The sequence below is a fragment of the Acanthopagrus latus genome, chromosome 3, assembly GCF_904848185.1.
Source record: "Acanthopagrus latus isolate v.2019 chromosome 3, fAcaLat1.1, whole genome shotgun sequence".
Taxonomy (NCBI): Eukaryota; Metazoa; Chordata; class Actinopteri; order Spariformes; family Sparidae; genus Acanthopagrus; species Acanthopagrus latus.
The window spans coordinates 1,180,579-1,205,855 of record NC_051041.1 but is presented as its reverse complement, the minus strand read 5'-3'; the positions used below and the strand labels follow the sequence as shown (position 1 = coordinate 1,205,855).

The window sequence follows — 25,277 nt, the reverse complement described above, 5'->3', positions numbered from 1 at the left end:
AAGAATAAAGAGATAACAGGTGTGTTCACATCAGAGTGTGTTTATTATAAAGAGGAGCTGAAACAGCTGATGCTACATTTATCATATGAACATATGAACATGAGAGCAGATAAAACAAGATAAAACAGACAAAATAACATAAAACTCAACGTCAAATGAAAAAGAAGTTACATTCACAGAAACAACAGAGATGTTTTTCTTCTGCATGTGAAGAATTTCACTTTTTGAGGACGAAGATTCCAGAAAGTTTTGACTCTTCTGGAACTTTTTTCAACTAAAAACTGAAAATGTAAAATAAACAAACAAATAAAAAATATTATTAAAAAAATGAATTTTGTGACTGTTACAAAGATGAAACGAGAAAAGAACCGGGTCTATGTGAAGTCACGTGATCCGTTTGGGTTCTTGCGATTGGCCACTGCCGAGTACGTGACGTCCTCTTCGACCAATCGCGTCCCTGCTCGGCTGGAGGGGCGGGGATTCTCTGCCAGCTTCAGACTGGAGTAGTGCAGAGCGTCTTCCTGCAGAGAGCCAGAGGATTCACTGATGAACTTTAACTGAGTATTTCAAGTTTCTGCTGCTTTATCATTCGACTCCACTCAGATGATCAGTTACCTCACAGATCACATTTGTTAGTTTTATCAGCAGCCGGATGGAAAAACTCAGAAAATGCTGAATTAATTCCACAATAAAACATCATACATGTAAATATATGTTAATGTGCATTAACTGCCAGAAAGTTACTTCTGATACTTTTGATAAATTTAACATCAGACACTTTAATACTTTAGCCCACATATGGGTGAATTTCATGAGAACCAAAGTCAGATTTTAACACTTTTAGACTTTTAGAGTACATGAAATGAATTTACTTCAGGTTCAAAGTCTCCTGGTCCAAGTAAAAACTGATCAGATGTTTTAAAAGCATGACTGACCTCTGTGACCTGCTGACTCAGACGGCTGCTCGGTGAGTTACAGCTGCAAACAGCTGGTTTACCTGAAGAGAGAGAAGAAGAAGGTGAGACAAGAAGACAGAACAGCAACTGAAGCTCCACCTCACGGAGCTCTGGGTTCTGGTTCAGGTCCCAGAGCTGCAGACGGGCCCACAGTCTGGTACCAGCAGCCCAGAACAGGGAGACCAGCAGAGTCAGCTGTTCCACTTGATGATGATGAAGATGAAGGTGAAGATGAAGAGTTGAGAAATAGAAATTAACTCAGGGACAATAAAGACCAACTAACTAACTAAATACATAAATAAGAATTAATAAATAAATAACATGATAAATACATAAATAAGTAAATAAAACATTGGGTCAGTTAAGTGTTGCAGTAAAATTCATTTCATGGAAAACGAACCCTGAAGTGACGTCATGAGAGGGAGGCGGGGTTTCTATTCATTTACTGACTGATTTGTTGATTGTAACCTCTCTGTGTGTCCTGCTCTCTGTCTCTACTGTCTCTGAGTGTTGCAGTGGACTTTACTCAGATGTTCTGTCCAGATGTGCTCGGGGTTCCGGTACTGTGAGCTGGACTCTTCCTCTCGGAGCCCCGTGACTTCCTGTAACTGACTCAGAGTCAGTAAAGAAAGTGAAAGTATGAGAGTGAAACTGGGACGAGTTGTTTGTGAGACAGAAACAGAGACACGTCTCAGAGCTGACGGCTCAGCAAGCTGCCTCACGTTTAGAAGAAGAAGAAGCAGAAGAAGAAGAAGAAGAAGAAGAAGAAGAAGAAGAAGCAGCAGCAGCTGTAGTCGGGCCCGGCTCTCCTCCTCCTCCTGCTCCTCTCAGCACCATGCCTGACTCCCAGCTGTGCCTTGAGGCCCTGTCGGTTCTGTGCGGCTGTAACATGGAGGTGACCCGCGGCGCGTCGCTGTTCACCCCGCAGGACTTAGTCAACATCGTCACCCTCAAGGAGTTCTACAAGCAGGAGGGCTTCAAGGAGCTGGAGTACCCGAGCATCGGGACCCTGTCCCTGCAGGACCCGGAGGACCAGGACCTGTACAGCGCCCCGCTGACGCTCACAGAGGGACCCGGACCGGAACCGAGCCTCGGGACCACCGTGAAGATCAACCTGCAGGACTTCTTCCACCCTCAGTACGACTACGACTTCACCAACATCAAGGTGAGGTCACACCTGAGTCAGGCTGGGTGACGTCACACCTGAACTTAGTAAACACAAAGTTATATTTTATGTTTTACTGCACAAATGTGTGAGTAAGAGTGATGTGACGTCAGACTGCCACCTGCTGGACACCACAGCACACTGCAGTTATATAACTGTCAGCAGCAGGTGAGTCCTGGGAGCAGGAACAGGTAGAGAAGAAGACAGGAGGAGGGGAAGAAGAAGAGGAAGGAAAGAGAGGAAGAGTAAAAGGAAGGGGGCAGAAGGGGTAGAAGAAGGAAGGAGAAGATGAGGGCAAAGAAGAAGAAAAAGACGAGAAGAAGGGGTCGAAGAAGAAGAACAGGGGAGGAGGAAGAGGAAGGAAAGAAAGGAAGAAGAAGATGGGCAAAGGGGAGAGGAAGAGTAGCAGGGATAGAAGAAGAACCGCTGTTCAGAACTCGGGTTTCAGGTCTCAGGGTTGATGCAGAACCATTAGCATGTAGCATGTTAGCATTGTGTTTTCTTTGAGTGTGTCCGGTTCTGACCCTGTTCACGTCTCTGTCCAACTGCAGGACGGCAACACCAAGTACCTGCGTGGTAACGAGCCGTACATCCGCCCCTGCGGGTGGAACCGGGTCGCCCTGCAGGTCACCAAGAAGTATGATGACAGCGACGTCTGGCTGGGGACGGGGAAGGACGCCTGGCCCGTCTCCTACAACGGATACAACATGGACGGCTCCCTGGGCATCATCCTGGCCCATAAAGGGGGCCCGTCCGATGAGCCCAGCTTCCTGGATGCTGCCGCCGCCTCCCTGGTCCAGGGCCGCGAGAGGGGCCGAGGAGTGTACTCCACGCCGGACATCAAGATGGCGGAGACGTACTGCAAGAAGTTCAAGTCCAAGGTGGACGGGAAGACGTACAAAGTGGTTCTCCAGAACCGCATCAACCCGAAGAAGAGGGAGAAGTGCCAGAGAGACAACGTCTGGGTGGTCTACATCCCCGAGGGCCACAACGACATCCAGACCCGGGCCATCGTGCAGGAGTCCATCCGACCGTACGGGCTGCTGCTGATGCAGGCGTGAGGAGGCGTCCGGTCCTCCGATCGTCAGAGGATCCATCGGTTTATTGATCATCAACAACAGACCTCACCACCGGGATCAGACGGTGAACTGTCTCTTCACTTCCTGCTTCACTTACCCACAGAACCAGACATCTTCTGCCGACCCGAAACCTTCAGCTGCCTTATTTTAACTTCTGTAGCGATCAGACTGGTGAACTGATAAAACTGCCATCTCATGGGACATGACGTGTCTTCTGTCTCTCTTGTAGAGATGCTGAGTTCTTCCAGAGTTGAGCTGATTTGAATTGTTACTTTGCTTTTAATCTTTATTGTTGCACAAAATGTTGAAATAACGAGTTTCCGCAAGTGTTTTTATCATCGGAGTGGAGGTGGACAGATCTGGAGTCAGGGAATAATGAGATGTGACCTGATTTGATTGTTGATTATTTTTTTCTTTTGTCTCATGAACACACAGCCGATGTGATCGCGTCATGTGGAGAATATGTTGTAATGTGAAAGCTGTTCTTCCTGTTTGTACGTTATTAAACATGTGACAGATCCAGGAGTGTGTTTCCTGTTGTTAATGTTATTAAGGTGTGTCATCTCTGTGCACAGTACTTTACTGTGTGCACAGAGACGCCTTACTTTTCAGTTCACTTCACTTGATCGACCTCCAGCCGGTGAGACTTGTTTTCTTACATGACAACTTCCAGACATGAACGCATCACACATTACTTCAATACAAATCAGTCAGAGGATCTGTATTCAAGTACGAGTTCAGGTACATGACTGAAATACCTCCCAATCACAAGTAGTTCATCTGAATGTACTGCGTTTAATGCTGAATTTACAAGAAGTAAATGTAGCTGCTTCTCAAAGGTTTTTAAGTTTCTCTTCAGGACGACACGACTGTAAAATCATGCGTTTTGTAAAGGGAGTCTGGGACGTTTCGCTGTTCCTCGTTAATTCTCTTGTTTACGTGACATTTCTTGCAACAATTGTTTAAAATAGTTCACAGCAGTGTTGTGACAGAACACACCTCACCTGTGTCTTTTACATATTTATATTAATAATGTAAATATGATTCAATACATCGAAATAATTCATTATTGGCAATTGAAATAATGGTGGCTGCTCAACACTCTACATCAGTACTTGAGAAGATGTACTTACATTTCCCACCACTAGGTGCCACAAACACACGTTATTAAAGAGGAGCTTCATTGAGCTGAAGGATTAAAACTACATGCCTAAACTCAACCTACCTCTCATCTCAGCCGTATGAAGAAGTGAGGAGCAGAGAAAATGTCTCGTGACTGATCACAGAGGTAGAGGACGCAAACACACAACCATCCACTCACCTGAGCACAGGTAGAACCCGACGATGGCGACGACACAGAGGACGAGCGAAGCTGGAAGGACGCAGATTCCCAAACTCCAACATGGCTGCCGGGCTGCCGTCTCCCCGTCAGCTCCTGGAAACACAAGAACACAGCGACAGTTGACGGACTGATCCTTTAATCTCTCCACTGAAGTATCAGGTGAACTGAAAACACAAAGTTCTGCTGCATCTCAGAGCTCACCTCCGTTCAGAAAACACACAACAGCTTTGAAACCAAGGATACATTTCACACGAAGCTTCAGAATAAAGTTTGTTTCACATCTTTTAATAAGTAAATGGATTCTGACCATCGACGACCAGGTGAATCCCTCTGTTGACACAAACAGCTGCACCTGCACACCGGCCGCTGCAGAAGTACAGCCCGGCGTCCGTCAGCTCCACCTGCAGGATGCCGAGCCCGACGGTGCCGTTCTCCAGAGCGCCGTCGCTGCTGATCCGTCTGTCGTCCTCAGTGTGGAAATAAACTTCTTCCTCTCTGAACTTATTCATCCTGACAGTCAGCAGAGGCAGCAGCTGATCTGAGCGCAGGTGGTACCAGGTGACCTCACTGCTGGACGTCAGGTTGCAGGTCAGAGAAGTGTTCTGCCCAGCCCGGACCACCAGGGCAGAGCGGAGAACAGGTGAGGCTGAGGACAGGTGAACACCTGCGACACCTGAGGAGGAAGAGGACCCTCTCTGTCATATTCACCTTACAATGAAGAAGAGATGCAGACTAACACTTCAATCACTGCACGAACACTCCTCACACGTGCAGAACTTGCCTTAGAAACTTCATGTTTTTAAGTTCTCGTCAGTACCACAGTGATCCAGTGATATCTGTCTGAACATCTACAGGTTCACTGCTAACAGGAAGTGCTAACAGCTGATTCTGCAAAGTTTTAATGGAGTTTTGAGGTTTTATTTATTTATTTTGGTAGTTTTTGACAGTTTAAAAGTCTCCAGCTGCTTCAGATGTTTTACTGTGAAGGTCCAGAAATATTCTGTGTGCTATGGCACTTCATCTGACTTTATATCATCATGATGACTGGATTCACATTTTTGGGTGAACTGTTCCTTTAAAGCTACTTCATGCATATAAACTACAGACCAGACCAGCGCTGCCCAGGCTGGAGGTCCGGACCCCCTCAGACACATCTGAGAAGTCAGACTTGGATTAAAAGACTGAGAAAGAATAATTAAATATTTATATTCTGCTTTATTCTCAGTAGTTGTTCTGATACCGGTACCGGCTTCACACATATCTGGACCTTTACTTCTCTGTTTGCAACTTAACACATTTTCAAGAAAATCTTATAAAGAAAAAAGCAACTTGTGTCCCTGCAGGTGCACACATGAACACACTGACACACTGGTGTTGGACGGCAGAAGATCATTTCTGGTTCCAGTGGTTCTGATTCTGACCGCAGGACGGGTCGCAGGTGTCAAACCTGCAGCTGATTTTCTCTCACTCTAGTTTTGGTTTTGATATTTTCAGAACAAACCACATGACTCATGAAAACCTCGAGCACAATCAAAACAAATTATAAGTTATAAATCAATAATCTTCTACATCAGGTTTCATCTCAACAGTCCTGGGATTTCTGCACACGGCCCCTTGAACGTCCTGGAAACACCCTTGAATTCAATGCCTGCATCAAATCAGCATGTAATGATGAGATAATCACTTACAGAGAAAAGTGAGGATCCGAGTGAGAGCTGCCATGATCAGAGCTGCAGGACTGATCAGATTATTCAGGGAACACAGTGATGTTTCACAGACAGGAAGTGGGGGGGACTTTATTGTGAAGGGGGACAGACAGGGACAGAGACCACCGACAAGTCGGTCATTTTCCATGAAAGTTACATTTCTGCTTGTGACCGCGCTGAAACTGATGAATCTGCAGTTCTGGCGCAGCTTAGGTTTCGTTTCTGCTGAGATCCGTCAAGAGACCTGCACACGTCACACAAGACGGAAAGACAGCTTCAAAATAAAAGCACATCGCAATCTCCCCTTATGGTTTTCAGAGGAGATATCAGTATAAAACATCGTTAATATCCTCTTAGAACACAGGCAGTCCAAATACTATTGTTAATGAACGTTAACATGTATTCAATCATGAATCCAGAGAAGTTTCATTTCATCAGCTACGCGTTTCAAACACGCTTTTATTTTTTGGTGCCTCAAACCGGAAATCGAAACTTAGGCTCTCAGTTAAAGACCTGCGAGGTGGAGTTGAGTGTTGAGACTCACACCAGAACACGAGCAGGACCGGTGAGACGCGCGGACAGGAGCAGAACTGAGGGTCCAACTGCAGCAGACATCATGAGGACGCGCTGGTAGGACACGCGGCTCTTATTCTGAAATACAAACTTCATAACAGTGCACATGATTTTATTTTAGTAAGTATTTTTCTTGTGTTTCTTGTGAAACTATTTTGCATTAAATATGATTTTATATAAACTCATGATTTAATGCAGGATTTAAATGTCTGCAGATGATCAGAAGAAACATTCTGATCAGTTTGTCTGCAGCTGATGATGATGATGATGATGATTGACAGGCAGGCTCAGTTTCGTTAGTGGGGAAACCAACAACTGTGTAAAAACGAAACTTAACCCATCACCTGCTCACTGATAACAGCTGAGGCAACAAATCACATCAGAACAATAGAAACAATCCAAATAAACACAATTTTCACACAAATTATTCAGTTTGATGATAAATTAACAAGTAATTATTCAGTAAATATGAAGAGTAAACATGTAAAACAGGTTTTCTGAATATATAACTTGTTTTTGAAGCTCCAACACAAACACATTATAGTATAAATGCCAGTAAAGCTCATTAAATGTTGATATAATAAGAATATAATAAGAGTTTATGAGTGAGATGAGCTGTGATCAAGCCCTGCAGCAGAGAGGAAGCTCCTCACACATTAATCAGGTCACCATCTATCATCACTATTATTATTATTATTATTATTATCATTATTATTATTATTATTATTATTATTATTATCATCATTATTATTATTATTATAAAACCATATATTTTACTCAGTCAGTTTATTCTGAAACATATCTGATGTTTTATTTTGTGTTTTGTGAATATTTTTGGTCTCATACACACTCGTATGTTCACCTACATCGTCTTAATCCATCACTAATTTGGATTAGCGTTGATCTTCGTGATGAGTGACGCAGCCACAGAACAAGATCACAGTATTTTTGAGTAAAGTAAAAGTAGAAATAAAAGTAAAAGCAAAGTCCTGTATTAAGAATGTAACTATAAAAAGGAGAGCACTGACAGGTGGCAGGGTCCGCCACAAAGAAACGGAGTAAAACGGTGTTCAGTCATGTGAAGATTGATCGCTTCTCAGTAATATGTCTGTAAAACTACAGAGTGCTCCTTTAAAGAGACATTATGAAGAGAAAATATAAAAGTGAGGACAGACCAGGACCACGTGAGAACTGGAGAACAGGTTCAGGAGACACATGGACGAGCACTGAAGACTTCAGACTTAACTAACGAGGGGATGAGGTGCAGGTGAAGAGAGGAGGAGGAGGAGCACAGGTGGAGGGGAGGTGACGAGGTGAGGCAGGTGTGGAGGGAGAGACAGGCTGAGGAGGAACGACAGATGAGGGACATAAAACATGGTGACACAGGTGAGCAGGAAGTGGAAAGTCACACTAGGATTTAACTACAAAATAATTATTGTCTCATGATGATCTCGATGTTTCACAGCTCCGTTGTCTTCCTGATCTCATCACACCTGTGGAGGAAAGAAAACGACATCATCACTAAATTATAACGTGTTAAAATCAGCTGATGATCCTCGTGTAGCGTGTTGCTCGGTGATGACATGTGGGTGTCAGGTTGTGACTCACCTCCGCTCTGTTCTCAGGTGTTTCACACTTCTGTGTTTCCTGCTCGGCGGTTTCATCGGTGAGTATCGGCCTGGTTTCATGTAATCACACATTATTATCTGTGTTGTTGTTTTATTCTTATCTTCCTCTGTTTTCTCTCCATCCAGACTCCTTGTCCTCATCCTCTGTCACCCACATCCAGTCCATCACCACGAAGGTGGGGAACCAGGCGGTGCTTCCCTGCAGCTGGAAGTCTCGTCTGGGGGAGGAGGCTCTGCCCACCTGCCACATCCAGTGGGCGACCCCGGTCGACACGGTGTTCGAGCTGCGCGGGGAGCAGAAGTATGAGGCGGAGGAGTTCAAGGGCCGGGTGGAGGTTCCCGAGGAGCGGCTGGGGTCCGGGGACTGTTCCCTGATCATCAGCGACGTTCAGATCGGAGACACGGGGAGATACGAGAGCTTCATGGTGGTGGACGGAGCCAGGACCAAAAAGACCCGAGTCTTCATCCAGAGCATCAAGCTGTCGGTGTTCGGTCAGTCGATGTTTGGATCGTTCCTCTGTCTTCCTTCATTTTGTCTTTCTCCTGTTTTTTTTTTCATTGTCTTCACTCTTCTTGTCCCTTGTCCTCTTTTCCGATCTGTCTCATCCCAAAATCAATAATAATCTGCTGACGTCTGAACTCTGGGCTGTTTGGATCCTGAACGTCACTGAATCTGTGTTTTTCGTTTCTCCTCTCAGACCACAAATCTCGTCAGTCTCGAGCTCCGGGTGACGACCTGGTTCTGGATCTCTACACCCGTCACTCGAGCAGGGTGCTGTTCCAGGGCAGGTGAGCTGCAGACCGACAAGCTAACATTTCTTCACCCTCACATCCTTTTTGAAGGCGTTCGTCTTCTAGTCCCGTATCTTGTGCGTTTCATTTTGAAATGACTGTTTGCATCCGAACAAAGCGGATTACAGGCTGCTGGTGAAGTTATGAGTCACCTGTGAAGGCTCAACGGAAAATTATCACTAGACGTAGAAGAAACTTTCCAAAGTGGAGTCAAACATTTCATTTGTTTCTTCCTGCCGACGTCGACATTGTTAAATTCTTTGTCAGACTTTAATCAGGTCGTAAGAATCTGTTCGTTTATGTACCAGGACCAGAGAGCACTTTTTTATTCTGCTCACCTTGAATCTGAACTCTTCCTCTGCGTTGTTCCAACAGGAACAGTTCGCAGTGGGCCGACCTGTGGATGAGGGGCGACGAGGACAGCGAGCGTCTGGAGAAACACCCTCACAGAGAGCAGCTGACGATGAGGAAGCTGACGAGCTCGGACGAAGGAACGTACAAAGTTCTGGATGAACACGGCCTCGCTGTCAGCACCGTGCAGCTCTCTGTGGAAGGTGAGAGGCCAACCGGATCTCCAGGTGATCAGCACCGCTTTGGATTGAGTAAAGATTAAAATGTTCTGGTGGCTCACGACTCCGAGTTCTGTAAATGTCAGATGACTGTTTAAACTCAACTGGAAGCTGCGAGAGCTCGTTGAACGTGTGCTGTCATTTCAGATCCTGTCACTCTGCAGTGACCCACCTGTTCCCTCCACCCTCCTCCACCTGCACACCTGTTCCTACATTTACCTCCCTTTTTTTTTTTTTACCTGATCCCCATCTGTTTGGACCCCTGCTTCTCTCTTGGACGTCGCTTTTGTCTGCAAGGAAGCTAAAAAATACAAAAATAAAGGAAGAGTCCAAACGTCACTGGATCTCACTTTGGTTTCAGACTGCGGTGCTGGTTCTTTTGAAGACTAAAACCCATTAAGCCTGCGTCGTCTCACTTCTGATGAAGAAACGCCTCCAGGAAATTAAAGAACAAATGTCAAAGAGGAAGGTAACGACTGAATTTTATCCTCAAATGATCGACAAGGCTGATTATATCAAACATCGCTGATGAGACTGCAGCCTCCCACAAACTCAATCGAGGAACAAACCTCGACCTGTCTGACGTCTGCTCTTTCATTTCCTGGAGTTGTTTCTTCATCAGAAGTCAGACGATGTTGGTTTAAGCAAGTTTCTTCATCATCTCCCGTAGACTTCAAAAGAAGCAGCCCCACAGTCTGACACCAGAGTGAGATCCAGTGACTGACCGACCCGTCCTCCTTTTTGTAGCTTCCTCGTTCGTCTGCTCTCCACCTGACATCAGTCCTCACCTGTTCCCCTCATCTCATCTCTCATTTTTCATTTTCCACTTTTAAAATTACAATTCTGCAGTTTTTGTCACATGAAACTGATGTAACACATCTTTTACAGAACAATCGACAGCTTCCAGATTCCAACAGAATCGGGAAAATCAGGCGCCAGCAGGTGAGAGAAACATTGATTAAAGTTTCTGAAGGGAAAAATCTTCACAAACAGAATGTTCTGAGTCCATCTCCGTCCTCTGATGTTTCTCCAGGTGACGCCGTCAGAAGCAGTGGCTCAGACCTCCTCGTCCTGTCCGCCGTCATCATCACTTTCCAGATTCTTCATCTGCTCTGAGAAAACGTGTTTTGACATGAACTTCTGTTACCACTAAAACCATTTGCACTTATAACCAGTGCAACGCGTGAAGCTGGTCGTGTTTCTGAAGCGAGTCGGGTGAGTTCAGACCAGAGTGAAGATCTGAGTGTGTTTAAAGGAATAGTTCAACATTTTAAGAAATCAGCCTCCCTGGTCAGAGTCACATGAGTCAAAAAGCAGTTTTGATTTCTGCAACAACTTAAATGATTTCCACTGAGGAGAACAAAAAGTGCTTTCAGTTCTTTGTGATGTTGTTTTATTTGTTTTACGAGGATGCTCTTCTCACAAGAAAGTTGTTGTGTTGCTGTTCTATTGTTTCATCAGTGTTGTAAAAAAAATATCCAAGAGTCAAACCTGAGTGAAAAAGTGAAGATTTTCTGTAAAAGTCAGCCAAATGAAGAGCACTTTGGTCAAAACCTTAAAGTATCTGATGTTAAGTAAATTAGACGTAAATTACATGAAGCTTTTTTCTCCAGTCGCAGGAAAAACTAAAGTCACTTAAAAAGACACTACTTTGACTCAGATGTAATCTGGGAAGCAACAAGTAACTAAAGTCATTAATAAATTTAGTGGAATTAAAAGTACAGTTGAAGTCATTTAGCTTAATTTAGCATAAAGACTGTAAGCAGAGGGAAATTGCTAGCCTGGCTCTATCTACCAAGTTCAGAAACACAAATACAAACAACTCTGAAGATAAATAATTAACATGCAGTGACTCATTTAGTCTAAACGACGGCATGTTAGAGACATTGTAGACGGAAACAATTACAGGTAGTAGGAGGAAGATCGGGAAACGTATCTGTGATTAAGTGCAAAACAACAATATAACTTTCAACTTTAATCTTGTCCTCTGAATATTACCCTCCTCTTCCCCCAGTTCAGATTTACTTTTTTTTTTTGCCTATAATGTCACTACATGCCGTCATGGTTTAATCTCACGTGTAAAAAGACAACAGTCGAGGAATGTTAAGAACATTGTAGAGGAGGGTCATTGAGAAAAAATTTGATTTCTGAGATTAAAGTGGTAAACATATGAGAAAAACTTACACATTTATGAGAAAAAGCTCAAAAAGAGCTGATTGAATGAGAAACAATTATTATAATATCTGAAATTAAAGTCACAAATGTATTGTGAATTTACATCTTTAATCTTGGTAATTCTAATCTTTCTTTAATCTTTGTCCTCTTGAATATTATCCTCCTCTTCCCCCAGTTCAGATTTTTAACCTTTAATGTCACTAACATACCGTCGTAGTTTAACCACACATGTGAAAGACAAAAGTTCAACGCCCACCACTGCCTCAGTCTGTTCACCCTGCTGCTGTCTGACAGATGCACTCGCTGTGCTGTCAGATGACAGCACCTTCACTCCTGTTGTCTGACAGATGTACTCGTTGTTGTGCCGTCAGACGACAGCACCTTCACTCCTCTCAGACTGTGAGACTCCTGAATTTATCCTCTAAACTCCCCTGTGAATATTTACTGGCAAGTTTTTTAGTTTTTGTTTTGTGTGTGTTTGCACATTCAGGAAGTACCATTAGCAAAAGTTCAGTTAGTTCTTCAAAAGTCACATTTTCTTTTAAATGGAGAATTCTTGAATATTTATGTGGTGTAGCTTCATTAGAGGATAGGTTGACGACATCTCTCAGAGTGAACATCTGATGCTGAGTGAAGAGACAATATCATAATAATCACATTATACCAGCATGTCTGATCAGAACAATCAAGGGCCATGTTAAAACTTCTTTCTATAGAACGTTTTGTACTCCGTTTAACCAACTGTTCTTTAAACTAATCAAATGTGAATCTTGTTCGAGCTCGACAGCCACAGATTTACTTCATTATTCTCAATATTTGTCTGTGTAGGACTGATGTGACCACTCATCATTACAGTGTGTAGAAACAATTTGTACATGTAGTGTCTTGAGATATTTTGTGTTTCTGTACAGTGATTAAATTATTTGCAGTTATCTCTGTCTCGACTCCACCTTGAATCAAACAAGGTGAAAATAAAACACACAGACGTATTGTATTTTCTGTGATTCTCTGTTAAACGACTTCACACACAATCACACTAATAAATGCAACACCATGACCTCATTGTACAGCGACTGTTAGTAAGTAAGCAAAGGCACAAAACACCTAGAAGACTGAGGAGTGACTCTGAAGGATCAGGCGGGTTATGTCCGGCTTTTCTTACAGTCAACAAATCTCAGACTCAAATAGTTTGTGTGTTTTGTGATTTATCTTCTTTCTCTGTCGTAGAGCTCTGGTGTTGCTGCAAAAAGTGGGTGACATGTTCCTTTATTACCATGAATGTGCGCACACAGACACACACATACACACACCATCCTGCTGCCACAAATACACCAAGAGCACCAGGTGTAGATTAATCCGCTGCTGAAAATTGTCCCAGACAAAAACATTATTTCTTTCAGTTTGGCTGATAAATTAATAAGCTAATCACGGAGCAGAGCACTGCAAACGTGACAGGAAGTCACCTTACAAACACATCCATGGCTTTGGTCTTTTCAAGTGATTTGTTGACATGAAGAAGAAACAGACAGAAAATCACCAGCTTGGTCCTTAAATGTTCCGTGTCCCCAGCAGACAAACAGAATGAACAACAGTGTTTCAAGTAAAGTGTTCGAGGAGCTTCTCTCCCGCTAGTGCAGCGTTTAAATCAAATATCAGACAGGAGTGATTTCTTCTTCAGTGTTTCGTGATCAAAGTCCAGATTCTCATTCTCAATTTTTTTTGTTGCTGCTCTGCTTCTGATCATTAAATGAAGGAATGTTTTTCTGTTCGTTGTAATCCTTCAGATTTAAGTCACATGAACGATGCAGCTTGTGATCAGCATTACTGTCTGAGAGTGTGAGGCTGCTCACGCTCTGCAGACGTATCAGAGCTAGACCAACACATGTTTAATGCTAACAGAGTAAAGCTAATGTTTTCATGTCCTCTATTCAATGTTTAGTTAGGAAGCAGTGCAATGCATTCTGGTAGCCGTGTCAGGCAGGCAAAACTGGGAAGCATCTTGTGCCCTCGCATGTGGACTCATACCTTCACTGCTGCTGCTGCTTCACAGTAAAATACTTCACCTGGCTTTTATTGTGAAGCAGCCACAGAAAACACATGAGGTCGCTCATCCAAAACAGTACGACTCAACAGTAGCCACGAGACCGAAATCTGAAGGATTAGAACTTCAAATCTGATGAGCAGCGGCTGTACAGCTTCACACCTCAGCACAAAAAAAAAATAAAGACACTCAACGACTTGGTTCATATCAATGACTCATTCCTTAGAAAAGTCTTGCTTTGTTAACGACAGCTGAGAGCAACGGAGGAGGAAACAGGAGGGAATCAACTCCTCCAGACCTCCGCCTGTTTTCACGCTCATGTTTCAGTCTGTTCTGTTGATGTGTTAGAAGTTTGGCTTGTGCTTCTTCACCTCCACCATCAGGTGGTGCAGGTTGATGAGCTCAGAGCGGACGGCCAGGCTGCGGAACGTCGGCTGGTTCAGGATCTTGTGGAAGCCGTGGTAGTACTGGATCAGCTGGGTCAGAGCGCCCTGCGGCAGGAAGAGGAAGTGCTGCGTCATGACCTGTTGCACCTCCAACATGCACACACAACTTCAACATGCACAAGAATGTAAAACTGATAACATTTTCTCATAAGAATCTATGAATGACAGACATGACTGTAATATTCAGTGAAGAAACTTTACCTCACACCTGTCTGCTGCCTCACCTGTCTGCAGCCTCACCTGTCTGCTGCCTCACCTGTATGATGCTGGTTCCATTTTTGAAGTTGGTAAAGGACCTCATGACGTCCTGACTCATCGACTCCACCGACTGTTTCCACGTGCTGGAAAACCCTCGAACCAGCTGAGTGATACGAGCTGCACACACACACACAAACAGACACATATGTGAATTCATGTGAATTCTGCCTGACCTCAGTGTTCTTGTTGTTCGTTGTAAACGTCGGGACTTTCACATGTGAGAGGCCTGATGTGGTGAATGTGGGAGGAAACAGGATGTTTGATGTGAGAAGACCTAAAGGATGTGGGAAGCTGAAGTGTGGAAGGGAGAAACTCTGCAGACTGATGGAGGAGAAACAAAACTGAGACTGACAGCTGACGACTACTGAGGAAAACAAAACTCAAGTAGATGTGATACTGTAACCACACCCTCAGTATCAGGAAACACTGTGGTTTAATCTTCAATGTCGCTCTTCTTCTCTCTTTTGAAGTATTTACAGAGAATTACAAACATCCTTCTGCTCTTCTGAACCTGATTATTTCCAGGTTGATGTGACAATGTCACAGTATTTGGACCGAGCTGCACACATATCACAGATAGAACATATAAACTGAAACACTTCTTCTCTTCTCACCTTCCTCGTTCTTCAGCCGGTCGAGCTGCCCTTTCTCCATCAACGCCTCGGCCTCCTTCACAAAGGCAATCATCCCTCCAAAGGGAGGAGACAGAATCTCTTCGATGAACTCCTGCAAAGAGGACGCGACAGCGACGTTTAACACTTAAATTAATATTCAACTGGAAAGTGTTTTTAATTACTGTATTTATGTTTTAGCATTTTTACACTTTATGATCAGAAAAATATTAATTTCTGCATGAAAATAAAAGGAAACATCTCAGAATTTTATCCTTGTTAGTCCATTAGTTCAAGTTGTACCTTTATAATGTTTAGTTACATTTGCTTAAATCCTTCTGTGACCTTCCGTCTAACTGTGAGCTTCGTGTCCATGTCACCAATTCTGTTTCTACAAAATGACTGAACTTCTTCTACAGTCACACTATACACATGTTTTGAAATCAGAGCTCTGAACACAAAGAGGACACAGTAAAAGGAGGGAGTGTCACCGCAGGGCTGCAGAGTTCCCAGAATCCCCGTGTCGATTACCTGCGTCCTCGCCAAGAGCAACTGCTGGAAACCTTCCACTTCTTTGCTGTCGTCTGCTGCCCTCTCCTGGACGACCGGGGGAAGAACCAACATTACACACAGATTAAATAAAATCCACAACTCAACGATACTGAGAGTAACAGTGCAGTACAGAAGTGAAGGCGGCGCTCACCATGAGGACGCTCAGCATCATGTCGTAGTTGTTAATGAGGAAGATGAGCTGATCTCTTCTGGAGGGAAACTCTGCTGCCATCTTCAGAACAAAGTTTTCTACCTCAACCTGCAGAACAACAACATATTCTTGTTTGATTACTCAGGACGGATTCAGTTTGTGACAGTTTGATTTCACTCAGTCACATTTGCTCATGTTTTTCTGCTGCAACCTGTTTGTGACAATCTGAAGAAAAATAACAGACTTCAAAGATATAAATTATAATTAATATATAAACTGTTGCATAATCATCAATGATATGAACTACACGTTTTCAGAGCAAATGTAGCGACAAGAATGACACTGAAACAAGTCAGTTCATCTTCATTTGTCTGAACTCTGACTTACATTTCATTACTTTATTCTCACTGTATTTAACCAAATAAAATCCGATTATCTGTAATTTTTCTCACCAACATCTTTGTTTTAATAATAATAACAGTGATATACTTTATTTAGAGACTCCTTTCAAACACTCCAGGACACCTTACGAGAGAAAATTTAAGTTTTGTTACATATTCAACAGCTTGTTGTCTCATCTGTGTGTGTGTGTGTGTGTGTTACCTGCAGCTGTCCCAGCAGAGTGTGTGTCCTCTCGTTGGGAAATGTCTGGTTGATGCTGACGATGGCGGACGAGAACTCTGCGTAACGACGCGTGATCTGAAATCAACAAACACACACATTAATTTCAGTGCTGTAAAACACATGAAGGGTGTGTGTGTGCGCGCACGTGTGCGTATGTGTGTGTAGACTGACGTAGTGTGGTCTGGTGTCAAGCAATCCCAGTTTCTGAGGGTCTGTGTTTCTGATGCTGTGGATGTTCATCTCCAGAATCATTTCAAACCTCGGCCACAGCAGCTCCAGCACTGCCTCCCAGTACCTGCGCGCACACACCACACACACACACACACACACACACACACACACAGTGAGTGGAGGAGGATGACAGGAATAAATCCTTTTCCTTTCAGCGGCCGGGTCACTGACTTGTCGAGGGCGGGGATCGTCCTCTTGGCGGTGATGGCTCTGAACCGGAGGATGATGTGGATGCACAGGAAGATGGCGATGCTGTCGTAGCAGTCGGACACGTACGTGGACATGCTCTTCTGTAGAGACGGAGCAGACACAGTAACAGCACTGAAGGGAATCATATGGCGTGTTGATGTCAGGTTGCAGCGCTCAGAGAAACACGCACTGTTTTCGTACCAGGAACATGCTGAGAGTTTTCCCCATGATGCTGTTAAAGAGGTCTAGCGCCGAGTTTCCTGCCACCATGAAGAAGTCTGAGAGGAAGAGGTACTCTCTGCAGCCATTGTCCAGCAGAGCGTAGTGCTGACTGCGAAACAACGTCTCATATGGATACTGAGGACAGACGCAGCAACATAAACAGTTAATGAATCTGATGTCGCTCAATTCTATTAATATGGCGTGAGCTTCAGTTTGCTTTGACCACAAATATCCTTCAGAGGGAGACTTTTTACTCTGATACTCTAAGTACATGTCAGAGCCTGTAATCCATTACTTTACTAAAGTAAAGAAGCTGTCAATCAGTATTTCTACTTTTACAAGAGAAAAGAAGCTGTCAATCAGTACTTCCACTTTTACAGGAGTAAAGAAGCTGTCAATCAGTACTTCTACTTTTACAGGAGTAAAGAAGCTGTCAATCAGTACTTCTACTTTTACAGGAGTAAAGAAGCTGTCAATCAGCCCTTCTACTTGTACCAGAGTCTGTTTTTACACAAGTATCTGAATGTCTACTGGAGGAAAGGATGCATGGACTTTTCATATATCTTTTTAAATGGACAAACTTCAGATGTGTGTGCTTCACGGTGGACGTCTCACCCGGCTGTCTCCTCTCTGGGCCGTGTGCGGGACCAGGATGGGCCCCTCCAGCTCGGCGGGGCTCAGGATAGCGCCCCTCTGGCCCAAAGTGAAGATGGTGTTCCTGCTCTTCAGAGACGGTTTGGAGAAGAAACCTGCAGGAAAGAGTCAAGGAGCCTCCGGCCTCGATATCAATGAGCATATATCTCCTCAGTGTTCTTATGCTCAGTATGTGTGCATCACACACCTACCTGCAACAGCTGCACCTACACACACACAGTTTAAAGGATATCTTTCTTGGCCGTGTCTTCTACTCCCATCAGGTCGTCTTTGTCTGCAACCTCCTCATACTGCACACAGGACAGTTTATGTCAGCTGATTGGATCTTTACAGGATATAATTCCAATTTTCTCTGAGGAAATGTTTTTACTCTGGCTAAGAAACAACTTTTTAAACACAATCTTGAGTGCTCTGTGATGCCAAGTCTTGTATTAATCCACTGACCTGCACTTTGAGCAGCCTGCTGCTGTACGACTTGAAGTAACTGTAGTAAATCTTGCTCATGGTGTCGACGTACTCATCTCTGATCTCCTTGGCGACCGTCCTCTCATTGGCCAAAAGGAACTGATAGAAAAATCTACAGCAGGACAAACGGAGACAGAGAGTGTCGGCTGTTAAATGTTCAAGGATCATTTCAGATCACTTGTTTTATACCATGAAGGTTCTGATGACACAGAAAAACACTATAAATACTGCAGCTCCATTCTGGTACATTTTATAACAAAACTAATGCAGCGTAAGAAAAGAAACCTACTAGATCAATGATCATTTCTGTGTCTCATCATAAACTGTTCAAGACGAAATGAAGCTGCGAGCAATCATTGTCCTCATTTTAGTTTTCCTTCCCAATAAAATCCCCAATATATAAGTTAAATAAAGAGGAGGAGCTGACACTACGGAGGGCCAGCAGGTACGGTGGACTCACCTGTACTTAAGCAGAGTGTTCTGAGGGATCTGGTAGTTGGTCATTGGCTTCCTGAAGGAGTAAATCTTCTGAAGAATGAACTCTCGGATCTTTGACACCGCCTGACGTGAGACGCAAACATTAAGACATTTTCACATTGGAGAAAAGCACGACAAAGAACATGTTCCATGATTGTTCTGTCGTGTGTCACCTTGAGTTTGAGGCGGTCAACGATGTCCTGGATGTCAGAGCAGGCCAGCGTCTCTCTGAAGCTCAGCTCTTTGGCGAAGTTGATCTTGTTGTTGAGTTCGTGGAGCTGCTCCAGAAACTCCTGCTCCGTCACCGGACTGTCCAGGATGGTGCTGCAATGAGGCGGTGAGACATCAGACAAAGAGGCCTACATAACATTTAACAGTCTCTTTGCTCTCCATTACACTTACGAGATCATGGCGCCGGGCACCACCAGCTCGTCCACCAGCTGACTGAGGTGGCTGCGCACTGCCTGCCTGTTCTTCAGCCTCACATTCATGCTGACCGACTGCTGCTGCAGTGTCTGGATCTCACTGCTGATGGAGGACAGGTCGCTCTGGAAGCCGCTCAGCATGCCCTCCATCCGCTGACAGACAGAGAAACAACCATGACATACTCGTATAACAATCCACTGACTGGTCCTTTATCTTCTGTTTTGTACTCTTCAGATCATTAGCTGACTCACGCTGAGCTCTTTCATGCAGAGGATTGTAGGATCAGGGTGAAATCTTACCTCCAGTATGGAGTCACAGGCGGTGATCTGGTTGTGCAGCGAAGCGATGTTCTGACTCTCCTTGATGTCTGATGGACGGACCATCAGGAAAAAAACAACAGATCATCGACCCCCAACGCTCAGGACAGTTTATTAGAACAATAACAAGATCTGACACAGAATAGATTTACATGAAATAGGGGGACAATAAAAACCCAGCTGACAGTGAAGGATACAGTCTTTGATGGAGGCCTGCTCGATCCTCTGCAACTCTGACTCCACCTGTTTGGAGTACTGACGGAGGTCAACCCCCTGAAAACAGATGGAGAACACCACAGTAACCACATTTATCACGCAGACGACAGCTCAGAAAACATTCTTAGTTCTGGCTCACAGTGGTTTCACATCATCTCACGAAAAATGGATTGATTTTGTTTATAGTTGAAAACAAAACTGATCTCTGTGCAGCAGCAGGTGGACGTCTCTCACACCGCCCTGTTTAATTCTGCGCTCCAACCTGCCAGCTCAAACTACAGATTCTCACCGTTTTGAGCGCCTCCTTCACGAGGTCATCTTCCAGATTGGCCTGGATATGAACTGCAGGAGACAGACAGAAACCATTAAAAACCCAGCAGTCCTGTCTGGGTGAAATCTTGACTGAGGAGGAGCAGTCTGCAGAGTTTAAACTTGTAATTCCTCCATTATGAAGCTTTTATAAGATCTGGATGTGATTTCAAAAAATTGCAAGGAGCTGCTGCAGGTTGCAAAACATGATAAAAGTCATATTCTCCTCGTGGGAACTAAAACTTTGCTTTGGTAAAATCCTGCTCATAATATTATACTGTGTTGTTGACCTGTTTGAACTCTAGAGGGGGCTGCAGACATGCTGATCATGTCAGGTCTATTCACGAGAATTGATCAAAATATGAGACTTTAAATGAAGAGCGATGTCTTACTGTCCACTTCATCCAAGATGAACTCATCGGTGGTGAGGTCCAGCTCTCCCAGGTTTAGATTGGTCATGTCTCCATCAGTCTTCTGGGAAAAGGAGAAATAATCACAACAAATACTCATTTTGTTTTGTTTTAGCTGGTGGCTCATGCTCTGCTAACGTGAGCAAAGGGTCTTTATAACCACTGATTACTGGGATGGTCGACTGATGAATAAAAAGCCAGTAAACAGTAGAAGTGTTCCCAGAGGCCAGGATGACGTCTTTCAATGTCTTGTTCTGTCTGATTAACTCCACAGTCACACACACTGACGCACATGACAGTGTTTGCCTTTATTTTCTTAATGAATGGCTGATGATTAATTAATAAAATCTAATCTAGTGACGTTATACTTTGTTGCAACAGGATGCATTCAGGAAATCATCGGGCTTCACAGTGTTCTGACAGGATGCTAACAGCTACATTAGCTTAAAGAAACATTAACGCACGTTGTCAACATACACAATTTAGCAACATTTTGTTCACTATCACAACTTTTGTTTATATTTTTAATTCATATTGTCGCTGTTCTTCAGTCAGTTTATTATCAGTGATGATGCTATCATGAATGCTAACTGGACACTCAGAGAGAGAAAGAACAAATAAACCGTTCAGTATTTTTAAATTTTTCACAACAACTAACTCCAGTGGGGGAAGGTAAAATGTCACCTCGTCTTGTAAATACGCCATGGCGACTTCTGTCGGGTTTCCAGCTGTGTTTACATCGGAACCAGCTCCAACAGCGGCTGCAGCTACGTCCGCCATTGCGGCGAATTTACGCTAACGTCAAAAAAAGACTACAGATGTCCAGTTCCGCCTCGTCCTCCCAGAAACACGGAGCGTCCTCACTTTTATCAACAGCTCAAGATATTAACATGAGAATACACTGCATGAAGAAAAGGCGAGGGAACACAAAAACACACATTTAATTAGTTAACACGTGTTGTAACTTTTTACGTTGACATAGGTTTGTATTTGTTCAATTTGAACCGGTGTATAAGTTTCTTGTCGGACAGTTTAAAATGGATGCACTGACTTCCGTTCGCCGACTCGCTCAAACTCTCGCGAGAGCTCTGCGGCTTCCTCTTCGCACGGAACCTACTTCCAAGATGGTGAGTGTGTTTTCCACCAACCTGGAATCCTTCTGAAATCCATAATCATCTGCGGTTATTCTTACTTGTTTATCACATTTAGCCCCGCGATGAATCTTCTACATCTGTGTGCGAGTGGAGTGAAGTTGAATTGTCGACACATTAGTCGCAGAAATAGATAAAACAGCGCAGTTTACAGTCAGCGCCGGGCTGAGCTGTACCGACTGACTGTAGTTAGCCAGCGCGAATGGTTGAATTCGCGCTGTCTTTTTATTTTAATGCAACTCTGATATCTGATTATTATTCCAGTTTTTAAATAATAGTCGTCCGACTAAAGATCAGTTTTCATATTACTGGCCCATAAGTAATACAACGCCGATAATGGACGGTGGCTAGCTCTACAAGCTAACAAGCCTCATACTGCTGCATTGAGAGCCAGTTAGCATGTTGGTGACATGTTGGGAGACCAGGTGGCTGTTACACCTGTGTAAACGCTTCCTACCTGCACCAGTCTAACAGCGGAGTGACTCTGGCTTGTGGTTCAGTGAGATGTGGAGGTGTTGGTCGCTCTGAGGCTGTTGATCCGGGCAGCAGCTCTGTAGCTAACAGCTAACTGGAGCCAAAAAAGTTAGCTGCAGATGCTCAGACAGCTCAGTGTGAAGCCAGAGCTTCAGCAGCTGACCCTCTGCAACATCTGAGCAGGAACACACCCATGTTAAATACACAAAGAGCGAAATAATGGTGTTGTAAGTTTGTAGTGTGTTAGCATGCACAGCTCGTCTGAAAGCATGAGACATGGCAGTGCTGACTGACTCCAGCCTCCCTGATAACATGTGTGTGTGTTGTGTGTTTTCAGTCTCTGGTCATCCCTGAGAAGTTCCAGCACATTCTTCGTGTTCTGAACACGAACATCGATGGTCGGAGGAAGATCGCCTTCGCCATCACAGCCATCAAGGTAAAGTCTCACCTGTGCTTCATGTTCTGCAAGTAACTAGGATGCATCAAGGTATTTCTGTCGCTTAGTTATTAGTGAGAGTATCTGTTGTGTGTCAGATGGTCACCATGACACTAACCTGTCCGTCTGTCTGGTCTCAGGGTGTTGGCAGACGTTACGCCCATGTTGTCCTGAGGAAGGCCGACATCGACCTCAACAAGAGGGCTGGAGAGCTGACTGACGAGGAGGTGAGCGGAGCCGCTGTCTGCAGACTAACAGATTCGTAGTAGATTGTTACAGGATGGTGCCTGCAGGAAAAGTTGTCGCTTCAGGAATTCTTGGATTGTGTTAATCAGAAACTATGAAGGCTCTGAACAGAGTCTGTCTGAAGTCCTGCTGGCTTCATCACACTCACCTTGCTTAGAGAATAAAACCTGAGCAGGGATGATGTTTTGTTAAAGCTTACAGTGTTCAGACTGAAAGCTTCAGTTAAATTACGTGCTTATTTGCTTCCAGCTGAACCAAAACTTCATTTTATGTTAGTTTCTTAATTGCATAGACTGTTGCAGAAGTTTGGAGAAATTACAATTAAAACTTTTGATTCTGAGGGACAAATGGTAACACTTAGAAAAACTGATTGGAAGTTTTGAAAACTTAAAATGTGAACAAGCAACAACCTGTTACAGCTTCTTAAAGCTTAAGTTGAGACTGATTCAATCACAGTGAGTTTTCAGCAGGAAGTCGATCAACTCAGGCTGCTTTTTATTTGTGGTTATTAATAACAGGAACAGGTTTACATGCTCTGCCTCTGAAAACCTCAGTAAATTAAACGGGTCACACCTGATCTGCTTTCTGCTGACAGACGTCTTTGTAAAACAGGCTCTGGATCAAAATTGGCTTCTGTTATCCAACTCGACAGGCATGTGAGCTGACAGATTTACGAGCCTGACGCTTGTCGCGGTCGTTCTTTAATGTGGAGCCTTGAATCTCCCTTCAGGACTTTGTGTGTTTCCAGGTTTTCATTCTGGCACGTTTGATTAATTTTCCTGTGAGTTAACCGTCATGTTTGTTCTTCAGGTTGAGCGTGTGGTGACCATCATGCAGAATCCTCGCCAGTACAAAATCCCAGACTGGTTCCTCAACAGGCAGAAGGACGTCAAGGACGGCAAATACAGCCAGGTGAGTGACAGCAGGTTATACTGTGGTGGAAACCTACAGAACTTCTCAGGTTATTGTGAAATCATCTACAGTGGTTCAGCAGGACAAATTAAAATGTTATAAGTTGCAGAAAATTACAGCAGCATGGGAATAAAAATGAAGTGATGCTGTTCTGAGATCAAGAGGAAGTAATGCATGAAAAATACTGATGAATTTTAAAGATGTCGAGTTTGACGCCTCGATCTGACATTTAATCCTTTGTCAGATAATTATAATGTACCACAGCTGTAGAAACGTCTCTGTTGGCAGCGCCGAGGCTTTCTGTCAAACTACTTTTAATACAGATGATGGTCACAGTCTTCAGTGAGGGTTAATGGCGACTGTGACATTGTGGTTTCCACTTGATGAGCGACGTGTTACATTAACACTGTAGATCTGGAGCAGCAGGTGAGCGACGGAACTTTGTGTCTGTTGCAAAGTAAACAGCCAACAGATCGGGATGTCGACTGTTCGTTCTGGTCAATTAAATGTAATGTCAGAATGCTGGAGAGCAGCGAGCAGGTGGTGAACTAAATGTTCCAGTTTGCAGCTGTAGATATTTTGTACACTGATCTGAGGCGGGTGTGTGCAGCGTGGCTTCAAGACTGCCGGTGATTTTTAGACCTTTCGATCTTAATTATGATCATTTGTGTTGCTATAAAGCACCGGAGTCAGTAGCCTCTGGTGGCACAGCTGCATTCTTGGCACATTTGTATTTTGGCAGTTTCTTGTTATCTAAAATCGTCTTTGTCTGATTTCAGGTCCTCGCTAACGGTCTGGACAACAAGCTGAGAGAAGATCTGGAGAGGCTGAAGAAGATCCGGGCTCACCGTGGTCTCAGGCACTTCTGGGGGTAAGAGATCTGATCCCGTCTGTCCAAACGGCAAACATGAACTCTCTGCATCGCTTCTTCACGATGAACCATCTTATGCTACTGTCAGAAACATGTCGGCTGCAGTTTAAGATGCAACAGATTTCAAAATCTGCCAGTATTGTTGGCAAAAATCTAACTTTGTGGTCGGTGGAAGAGATTCGGTGCAGAGAGCTTCTGTCGTGTCTCAAGTCCTCAGAGTTAATTCTCCTTTCAACACGATCACTTTGTTAACGCTGTTTTTCTTCTTTTCCTTCCAGTCTGCGTGTGCGTGGTCAGCACACCAAGACCACCGGCCGTCGTGGTCGCACCGTCGGTGTGTCCAAGAAGAAGTAAACTCCCTGCTTCCCCTTGTTTCAATAAAATGCCACAGTTCACAAAACCCGTCTGTCCGAGTGCTGCTTGTCTGGTCGAGTCTGGAGTCGGTGAATTATTATAATCTGGGTTTTGCTCTTAGTCTGACTGAGCTGTTTAAATGAATCAAAATCAGTGAGTGAATGCAGGAACATTATCGAGCTGGACGACATCTTCATGTTGCTCAGGAGAATATTTACATTCATCTCAGTTTTAATCCTCCTGATGATC

General features: G+C 44.0%; 5 protein-coding genes across 18 annotated transcripts; 3 read left to right on the top strand and 2 right to left on the bottom strand.

The window, feature by feature from the left end:
- Window positions 1–20: 20 nt before the first annotated feature.
- Window positions 21–8,135, bottom strand: LOC119017153. Of its 7 annotated transcripts, none has more exons than XM_037093621.1 (7): window positions 7,997–8,135; window positions 6,762–6,911; window positions 6,231–6,492; window positions 4,850–5,215; window positions 4,522–4,635; window positions 936–997; window positions 21–521 (listed from the first exon to the last, which is right to left on the bottom strand). In XM_037093621.1, exons 3-7 carry the CDS (start codon window positions 6,394–6,396, stop codon window positions 375–377), a joined length of 855 nt encoding a protein of 284 aa, XP_036949516.1. In that variant the 5' UTR covers window positions 6,397–6,492; window positions 6,762–6,911; window positions 7,997–8,135; the 3' UTR covers window positions 21–374. The 7 variants fall into 7 exon arrangements, with proteins under 7 accessions (XP_036949516.1, XP_036949514.1, XP_036949517.1 ...); XM_037093619.1 differs by having other exon boundaries at window positions 6,793–6,911; XM_037093622.1 differs by having other exon boundaries at window positions 4,850–5,206; window positions 6,406–6,492; window positions 6,793–6,911; window positions 7,997–8,134.
- On the top strand, window positions 1,393–3,725 carry LOC119017156. The gene is made up of 2 exons (XM_037093631.1): window positions 1,393–2,121; window positions 2,673–3,725. The coding sequence occupies exons 1-2, from the start codon at window positions 1,792–1,794 to the stop codon at window positions 3,180–3,182; spliced, it is 840 nt and encodes a 279-aa protein (XP_036949526.1). The 5' UTR covers window positions 1,393–1,791; the 3' UTR covers window positions 3,183–3,725.
- Window positions 6,761–12,979, top strand: lgals17 (galectin 17). 5 transcript variants are annotated; one of them, XR_005074350.1, is made up of 7 exons: window positions 6,761–6,878; window positions 8,447–8,487; window positions 8,576–8,941; window positions 9,148–9,238; window positions 9,617–9,819; window positions 9,958–10,279; window positions 10,481–10,685. XR_005074350.1 is itself a non-coding variant. In XM_037093628.1 (7 exons), the coding sequence occupies exons 1-7, from the start codon at window positions 6,865–6,867 to the stop codon at window positions 10,924–10,926; spliced, it is 828 nt and encodes a 275-aa protein (XP_036949523.1). In that variant the 5' UTR covers window positions 6,761–6,864; the 3' UTR covers window positions 10,927–12,979. The 5 variants fall into 5 exon arrangements, 4 of the variants coding, with proteins under 4 accessions (XP_036949523.1, XP_036949522.1, XP_036949525.1 ...); XM_037093628.1 differs by lacking the exons at window positions 9,958–10,279; window positions 10,481–10,685 and adding exons at window positions 10,699–10,752; window positions 10,844–12,979 and having other exon boundaries at window positions 9,617–9,795; XM_037093627.1 differs by lacking the exons at window positions 9,958–10,279; window positions 10,481–10,685 and adding exons at window positions 10,699–10,752; window positions 10,844–12,979.
- On the bottom strand, window positions 12,975–22,879 carry vps52 (VPS52 subunit of GARP complex). 4 transcript variants are annotated; one of them, XM_037093613.1, is made up of 20 exons: window positions 22,764–22,879; window positions 20,567–20,648; window positions 20,155–20,207; window positions 19,847–19,922; window positions 19,632–19,699; window positions 19,309–19,484; window positions 19,080–19,230; window positions 18,890–18,990; window positions 18,409–18,541; window positions 18,197–18,254; window positions 17,926–18,059; window positions 17,290–17,445; window positions 17,071–17,189; window positions 16,840–16,963; window positions 16,648–16,743; window positions 16,045–16,152; window positions 15,873–15,938; window positions 15,345–15,456; window positions 14,729–14,847; window positions 12,975–14,517 (listed from the first exon to the last, which is right to left on the bottom strand). In XM_037093613.1, exons 2-20 carry the CDS (start codon window positions 20,631–20,633, stop codon window positions 14,371–14,373), a joined length of 2,064 nt encoding a protein of 687 aa, XP_036949508.1. In that variant the 5' UTR covers window positions 20,634–20,648; window positions 22,764–22,879; the 3' UTR covers window positions 12,975–14,370. The 4 variants fall into 4 exon arrangements, with proteins under 4 accessions (XP_036949508.1, XP_036949507.1, XP_036949504.1 ...); XM_037093612.1 differs by lacking the exon at window positions 22,764–22,879 and adding an exon at window positions 22,193–22,458; XM_037093609.1 differs by lacking the exon at window positions 22,764–22,879 and adding an exon at window positions 21,269–21,596.
- rps18 (ribosomal protein S18) lies at window positions 21,586–25,074 on the top strand. The gene is made up of 6 exons (XM_037093632.1): window positions 21,586–21,711; window positions 22,547–22,645; window positions 22,786–22,872; window positions 23,702–23,803; window positions 24,583–24,674; window positions 24,953–25,074. The coding sequence occupies exons 1-6, from the start codon at window positions 21,622–21,624 to the stop codon at window positions 25,026–25,028; spliced, it is 546 nt and encodes a 181-aa protein (XP_036949527.1). The 5' UTR covers window positions 21,586–21,621; the 3' UTR covers window positions 25,029–25,074.
- The last annotated feature ends 203 nt before the right edge of the window (window positions 25,075–25,277 follow it).

Excerpts from the sequence above, each read along its gene's own strand:
- LOC119017153 (XM_037093621.1), bottom strand. The coding sequence starts at position 6,396 with ATGGAAAATGACCGACTTGTCGGTGGTCTCTGTCCCTGTCTGTCCCCC. Across the intron at positions 5,216-6,230 it reads TCGGATCCTCACTTTTCTCT|GTGTCGCAGGTGTTCACCTG; the intron begins GTAAGTGATTAT and ends CTTCCTCCTCAG. Across the intron at positions 998-4,521 it reads CGGGTTCTACCTGTGCTCAG|GTAAACCAGCTGTTTGCAGC; the intron begins GTGAGTGGATGG and ends CTCTCTCTTCAG.
- rps18 (XM_037093632.1), top strand. The coding sequence starts at position 21,622 with ATGGATGCACTGACTTCCGTTCGCCGACTCGCTCAAACTCTCGCGAGA. Across the intron at positions 21,712-22,546 it reads CGGAACCTACTTCCAAGATG|TCTCTGGTCATCCCTGAGAA; the intron begins GTGAGTGTGTTT and ends GTGTGTTTTCAG. Across the intron at positions 23,804-24,582 it reads AGGACGGCAAATACAGCCAG|GTCCTCGCTAACGGTCTGGA; the intron begins GTGAGTGACAGC and ends GTCTGATTTCAG.
- LOC119017156 (XM_037093631.1), top strand. The coding sequence starts at position 1,792 with ATGCCTGACTCCCAGCTGTGCCTTGAGGCCCTGTCGGTTCTGTGCGGC. Across the intron at positions 2,122-2,672 it reads ACGACTTCACCAACATCAAG|GACGGCAACACCAAGTACCT; the intron begins GTGAGGTCACAC and ends GTCCAACTGCAG.
- lgals17 (XM_037093627.1), top strand. Across the intron at positions 9,239-9,616 it reads AGGGTGCTGTTCCAGGGCAG|GAACAGTTCGCAGTGGGCCG; the intron begins GTGAGCTGCAGA and ends TTGTTCCAACAG. Across the intron at positions 10,753-10,843 it reads GGAAAATCAGGCGCCAGCAG|GTGACGCCGTCAGAAGCAGT; the intron begins GTGAGAGAAACA and ends ATGTTTCTCCAG.
- vps52 (XM_037093609.1), bottom strand. The coding sequence starts at position 21,364 with ATGGCGGACGTAGCTGCAGCCGCTGTTGGAGCTGGTTCCGATGTAAAC. Across the intron at positions 18,991-19,079 it reads TTGACCGCCTCAAACTCAAG|GCGGTGTCAAAGATCCGAGA; the intron begins GTGACACACGAC and ends GTCTCACGTCAG. Across the intron at positions 15,939-16,044 it reads TGATGCTGAGCGTCCTCATG|GAGAGGGCAGCAGACGACAG; the intron begins GTGAGCGCCGCC and ends CCGGTCGTCCAG.